The 6,760-nt window shown below is 33.5% G+C and overlaps 1 protein-coding gene across 4 annotated transcripts; it reads left to right on the top strand.

The window, feature by feature from the left end:
- Positions 1-3,147: 3,147 nt before the first annotated feature.
- Positions 3,148-5,918, top strand: LOC113292693. 4 transcript variants are annotated; one of them, XR_003331825.1, is made up of 6 exons: positions 3,148-3,336; positions 3,825-3,960; positions 4,403-4,510; positions 4,623-4,751; positions 4,829-4,931; positions 5,637-5,918. XR_003331825.1 is itself a non-coding variant. In XM_026541567.1 (6 exons), exons 2-6 carry the CDS (start codon positions 3,851-3,853, stop codon positions 5,771-5,773), a joined length of 618 nt encoding a protein of 205 aa, XP_026397352.1. In that variant the 5' UTR covers positions 3,148-3,336; positions 3,832-3,850; the 3' UTR covers positions 5,774-5,918. The 4 variants fall into 4 exon arrangements, 2 of the variants coding, with proteins under 2 accessions (XP_026397352.1, XP_026397351.1); XM_026541567.1 differs by having other exon boundaries at positions 3,832-3,960; positions 4,403-4,541; XM_026541566.1 differs by having other exon boundaries at positions 4,403-4,541.
- Positions 5,919-6,760: the final 842 nt, after the last annotated feature.

Here is a 6,760-nt window from a genome sequence, read left to right as displayed (position 1 = left end):
GGTGACACATCATAATCATATCTAGGAATAATTAATCCACTTAGTGTACATTCTAACTAAGACTTTATAAGATTAAAAATTGTGAACCGAAAACCTACTATACTCCTTTAAGTATTCTAGGTTAATCTATATTTAAAGTATTCTATATTTTAAGTTGAACAGATGAACAAATGAAATAAATAAACTTCAAGTATAGAATACTTAAATATAGATGAACCAAGAATAATTAAAGGAGTAGATAACTATAAATAGATGAACCAAGAATACTAGTAACTAACTTCTTAGTTCACGACTTTTAATCTTATAAAGTCTTAGTTAGAATGTATGTTAAGTGGATTAATTATTCCCTGATGGGATTACGATGTGTCACCGTAGGCCTCAAATTAATTTCTATATTTAGTTTCCATGTTAAGAACAATTAGAAGTTCCAATGCAGAGATGTTGGTGCATGATATCCTCATTTATACTCATTATTCATCCCTATCGTCATCCTTATTGCTTATATATTTTTCTCAACGCTATAATCTTTTTGTGTTTCTTAGCTGCAGCAACAGAAATCTCTAGGGCCTTATCAGCTTCTGACTCATCATCATATTTCAGTAGTGCCAATGGTCCTACTTCCACCGAATTATGGACGAAATCTATGCCCTCCTCTTCCTTAACAATTGTATCTCTTGTAGTAAGATCTGGAACAAGAGTTGCAGTTATCAATTTGATGTAGATACTACTCATTGTAGAGCCAAATTCTTCCATGAAGATCCACAAGGCCGTCTCTGTCACGCATAGAGACGAAGGATCTTTTCGTGTGTCAACGAAAATATTCAATGCTTATCCATGTCAATCCTACGATTGGATTATAGATTTACATTCGTAAACTTATCACTCGAAGATGCCATGATCAAATGAGAAACGACAATGAAAAATATGAGTGAATCGAGGACTCGATAAAAAAATTAAAAATGAGGTTAACTTGTTAGCCTCTCTTTTCCTCGTAATTGGTTCTACTCCACCTATTTTGGATAACCTTTCAGACACAAGAAGGTGGAGTCTAGACTCTACTGGAATTTTTATTATGAAGTATTGAAAAGACGAGAGTATCCAAATACACCACAATATTTTATTTTGATCACAACCTATTCAAGACATGCCTCTTTAAGCAACAATCACTAAAGGAATATCTCAACACGGTGGTCACTTGGAACAGTGTTATTCCGGACTAGCCTAACAATATAAGAAATCAAAGTCAAGTGGCGAATCAAAATACACATTGTGTGATCGTCTATTGATACAAGATCGAGAAATACAACAACAATATGTTCACTTGATAATAGTTACGGTACACGAAATACTATAAGATCAAAGTGCCTAGTTAACGTACAGGTGTATTTACTTTAACTATAATATAAACACAATTATAATGTGGAAATAAAGTAAAGCACGCACCAAAATTTCTTAACGAGAAAAACTACAATCTTATTGAGAAACCCAATGACCTAGTCCAGTTTTGAATACTCAATGGATTAAGACGTTACAAAAAGTAAACATGCAACTTCGTGTAGACGATACCAAGTAATCTAAAATCCTAGTAACTCAGCTTCAACAGTATTCTTGTTTTGATAACACCTAGCAGAACCGAAGTTCTCAATAAACGTTTGATACTGGATATCCTAGCAGAACGTGAATTATATGATGATCAACAATGTTATATATGAAAAAATTACGATCTTACCTTTGTAATTTTTAACAATTACGATTTGCAGACTTAATAATCTATATATGAGATGGGATTAGGAGAATATTTTATATACCTCTTAGTTACATATTATGATCGAATCGACCCAATGATCACACCGCTTAGTCCCCGTCTAATATATTGTCCTTTGCCTTCTATGGAACACCTGGAGACCAGATATCCTCATATGCGGCAGAGCCACAATAAAAAAAAAGTAAAAGAACATGAAATAGCGAAAATCTATGGCCTACTGACATCTTCGTTTATTTATTTTTAAAGTTTTGAAGAAACTTGTTTTGTGGTATACTCAAATTTTCTGAGGTACAAGGTAATGCCAAAATAGAGTCAATATGTGGTAAAATCAGTAACCCCTTATCCATCATACTTTTATCACGATAATAATGCCCTTACTTCATTAGTGTTAACGATAATAATTAGATATAATATTAATGATTAGTAATTAATGTTAATGATTAGTGGTTAATGTCAATGATTATATAGTCTTAGTTTCAAAGAATTTTCGAGTGATAGTTAGGTTAGGGTATGTTAAAGAAGAAGGAGAACAAGAAATTAGGCTTTTGAGATTTGCTGAACTAATAGATAATTAAGGTTTGGAATAAGAGATAGACTTCTAAACGAGGTTTAATGTCCTTTTTATAAGTTTAATTTTAAAAAAAATTGAATTTTACAACCTGGATCTACCGACCAGACGAACGGTTCGGCTGATAACTTGACAATCGAACCTATGTTTTTTGAGAATATACCTAGGTTCGGCTGACAAGTTAGCAGTCGAATCTAGGTATATTTTCAAAAAACATAGGTTCGGTCGACAAGCTATCAGCCGAACTTCACTCTTTTAGGTTCGGCTGATAAGTTATCAACCGAACTTCACACTGACGTATTGAGGTTTGACTGATTCGGAAAAAAAAATTGAACAACCGAAATAAGTGTGTTTTTTTAACAAAGTGAAGTTCGGCTATCATTTTCATGTTTAATTATCAGTTGAACCGTTCTTCTGAAACATAAAAAAAGTAAAAACAAAGATCTGGGTTCCAATACACGGATCCGAAGCTAAATCTCTTTATGCAACGCTTCATACAACTCATTTTAATCAAGGATCAAAGATTTATGAATCAATAGTTAATCACCGACGAAAATTAAAATCCAAACGGTTTGAATAACGTTTAAATTAGGTTTGGGATGGAAATGATTTTTTATTTGAAAATATTTTGAATTTTGGTTAGTTTAGGTTTATGTTTTAATTTTAGGTGGATCGTATTTAAATAATTTAAAATAATTAAGGGTAACTTAGTAATCTACCCACTGTTAGGACATCCTTTTAAACTCATGTATATAGGAAAATAGTTTTGTATGCCTCAAAACAGTTTTTTTTTTTTTTTATCTTTATCAGAAAAGAAAAACACCTCCACGAAAGCCCAAATCCCACTTCAAAATCTCACCTTTTTAACCTTTACCACCGGATGTATATATTCATTTCAGTCTACCATCACTAGAAACGAAAATTTAAGAGATGGGTTTGATTTAAAGAGCTAAGAAGAGTGTGAGCATACTTGAAGAAACAGGACTTGTTTAATCAATTACTGGTTTGTTTCAAACTCAAAATCTTTTATAAGTTTACTGTGGTTTTTGGTCAGTAACAATTGTTGGTAGTTTACTAATTGTATATACTCTTTAGGTAATAAATATCATCTTATGTGTGTTTCTCTTTGTTTTTGGGATTGTCATTTTTTGGGGTTAGGGGTTTGAATAGATTGATTGTGGGCATCAGGGTTGTTAATCTCTGCTGTGACTTTGTACTAGTGTTGTTTGTTAAAAATCCTCAAAGAAATCGATTTTGGAGAAAGGTTTCAAATCAAAACGTAGTTAGAAATCAAATTATATGGAATTAAGTGGTTTCAAGAAACAACAAATGATCTAATTCTAACAGATTAGCTATACTGATCAAGAATTCCCAACATTTGTGGTTAATAAGATTTTGTCAGTTTTGGTATATATTAGTTTGTTCTTTTCATCTCCGTTAATGAGATTTATTTACATTGTCTCCTTTTTCTGTCTTTTTTTATTTTGGTAGTGGGCAGCAGGAAGTTTTGTATTGATATGATTAAACATACTACTGTGATGAGTCGATTGTTGGCCTATAATGTGATTCTGCTGCTATACGTTAGTGGTTCTGTCATCAGTGCTGTATCTGCTGACCAAGAAAAAATGTAAGTGTTTTTCTTTTTGAGATTCTATGCTGCTACTAGGTCTTGATCTGTCCATATAGAACCAACTTTTAGAGCTTATGGTGGAACAAATTTGATTGACAGTGAAAAATCTGTGCTTCATATTCGTCGCAATTCTATGATTCTATTACTTCTGATGCTTAAACTTAAATTAACAAAAGATACAAGATAACCGACATCGATTTTTGTGGTCTATTATATCAAAACAAAATTAAATAAATTTGTGTCTACCTAGATTTGCAGTTACATCTCGGGTAACAGTATGCTCTCTGGTGAAATTTGAAATATCGAATTTATAGACTTTGCACGCACGCATGCGCACTTCCAGATCATTGAAGGATATCATATGGTTTTGGTATCCTTGATGGGTTTGTGGGTGTGTAATTTGGTATGAAAGTGCTAACGTTTGAGCGATAACTTGCAGGGTTTATAGCAAAGTCCTGAATGTAGGGGAAGAGCTATTGCGTGAAACCTTACCTTTGCAAATGGGTTCTCGCCTGTACCGATTGAATGGACTCAAATCATCAACTTGGTATGAAGTGAAGATATCATATCCAGCTTCTGTATGTGTACTATTTCTTTTGATGATTTTTTTATCAAAAATTTATTCATGGAAATTCACTTGGGCTATTGAATGACAACAGATTCCCGCCAGCTTTTCCATTCAACTGATAAGAGACAAATCATATATTGAGCACAACAGGAACAAAAGATTACTCAACACAGAGAAACTGATTTTTAATGCTGACTGTAACGATATTCCTGACCACCAGGTTCGAATAAAAATTGCAATAACAGTTGAGAAAGCATGATTTCTATTGCAGTTTTTTGAAATATATATTTAATGCAGAGTTTGGATCAAAATGAGAAATATGTTCTTGTATCTGTGGAGCCTGCTGGAGTTGTTGCAATTCCTGGTGTAAAGGAGAGGGAACTAGTCTTATTTAATATAGGTACCGTTAGTTTCTTATTTTTACTGCTCTACTTTATTCTCTATTATATCCTTATGATACTACAATAACCAATTCAACTGCACAAATTCAAACATCTGGCCGCCAGTTAGTTCAATCAAGATAGTCATGACCTATGAAGTTACGAATATCCTCAAGTTTTATTCGCCCTTCTGGTGCCTGTCTTCATGTTTTTTTGGGGGTCATTTCCACCAACTGCTCTAATAGTACCATATAAGCAGAACACTTTTCCTTTTTTTTTTTATTTGTGCATTTGCTGCATCAGTAAACTGATCTTCTTAACTGAACGCTCTTTGGTTCAGAACTCATATACACTATTGTGATCCATGAGTGAATTTTGAGCTTTGAAAATATCGAGGATCATATAGAACCTGTCTTTATTTCACAATGTACACTATGGAGTAATCTCTCGAACTTATTTGCAAAACATGAAGACAGACAATCTGATGCATATGAGTCCAGAAAATGCTACTTGTACTGAGACGAAAAGACCTACAGACCCGACCTGTAAGGATTGAGACACTGAATCTATTAGCACACTTGTTTAGCATCTCAAGCTAGTATACATCTTGATCTCATAACTTGGTTCCCGCATTTGATACAAGTAGTATTTAATAGTCATTTGCTCATTCATAACATCTGTATTCTAGTGATTGATTATTGCTGTTTATCGGTCTTTTTATACAGTTTGTGACGAGCTCTTGCTTGGGATCCCACACAAAGCTGTCTGGGTTGGAGTCCTGGTGTTAATATGTTTAGGGGTTGCATGCATTGTTCCAACTTTTCTTCCACCATATTTACTTATGAGGAAACAAAAATCATAACTTTCAATCAGCTAACCCATGTTTCAAAGAACATGATTGTTTTGTTCTTCTCTCAATTTTCTCTATACATCACAATTCATTGGGCGTAAGAGGCTCCTCTTAATCGTCTTACATAAGTTATATTATTTGTCATTCCTTCATAGCATTTGGTACCACGTGTCAGTCCAATGGATATGCCTAGCAATTTAATTTTACTGAACCATAACAGTGAATTTAGGGCACACAACTTCAAATGTTTTGATTCTTATTATAGGGCTGGAGGTGAAGGCCCATTGAGGTATTTTGTAAAAATAAATAAATTATGTAATTTGTCTCAGAAAAAAAAACATAAATAGTAAATAAAATAACCATTCACTCCATAAAAATAAAGAAAGATATAGTACATTCTTACTTGGACATGACAACCACGGAAAGGGGTTACATATAACATCACATTTCTCGCCAAATGACAAAGAAATCCAACAGCTGAGATAGCTAAAGCAGCTACTCCTAGTTTACAAAGTAGAGATGCTGCTGCTATCTCATGGTGATTGTACTCTTCACTTCTCTCCTCTAAATGCAAAAAAAAATGGCAAAAATCTGCTTAGGCACCAAGTGCAATCTCTCTTATTTGCACAAGGAACACTACAAGAAAGTATAGCTATTGCTACACCATACAAAAGCAAATTTCTAGCCACAATACTTTTTAGCTGCAGCTAAAAGTTATAATTTACTGCTGCAAAATAAAACTTTTGCCACATAGCTGTAGCAACAATATGAAAAGAGTGTGGCAAAAAAGCATAATCTCTTGCTGCACCAATAAAGATTGGGTGCACCAATAGACTTCTTGCTACATAGATTCTCGCGACACTACTGGAGGTTTTTGCCATAATCATTGGGTGTTGCAATATATTAAGTTTCTGGTAGTGGAAAAAGAGACTTTTGCGTTACTAATGGTTGAAAATTTGGATTTGCATAAGACAAAAAAAGAAGAGGTTTCTGCATTGT

Source organism: Papaver somniferum, chromosome 7 (genome assembly GCF_003573695.1).
Source record: "Papaver somniferum cultivar HN1 chromosome 7, ASM357369v1, whole genome shotgun sequence".
NCBI classification, from domain to species: Eukaryota; Viridiplantae; Streptophyta; class Magnoliopsida; order Ranunculales; family Papaveraceae; genus Papaver; species Papaver somniferum.
This window is presented reverse-complemented; position numbering and strand designations above follow the sequence as displayed.

Bases quoted from the DNA above. Each gene is read 5' to 3' on its own strand.
- LOC113292693 (XM_026541567.1), top strand. From the start codon at position 3,851: ATGATTAAACATACTACTGTGATGAGTCGATTGTTGGCCTATAATGTG. The intron at 3,961-4,402 runs GTAAGTGTTTTT...GATAACTTGCAG, and splicing joins TCTGCTGACCAAGAAAAAAT to GGTTTATAGCAAAGTCCTGA. The intron at 4,752-4,828 runs GTTCGAATAAAA...TATTTAATGCAG, and splicing joins ACGATATTCCTGACCACCAG to AGTTTGGATCAAAATGAGAA.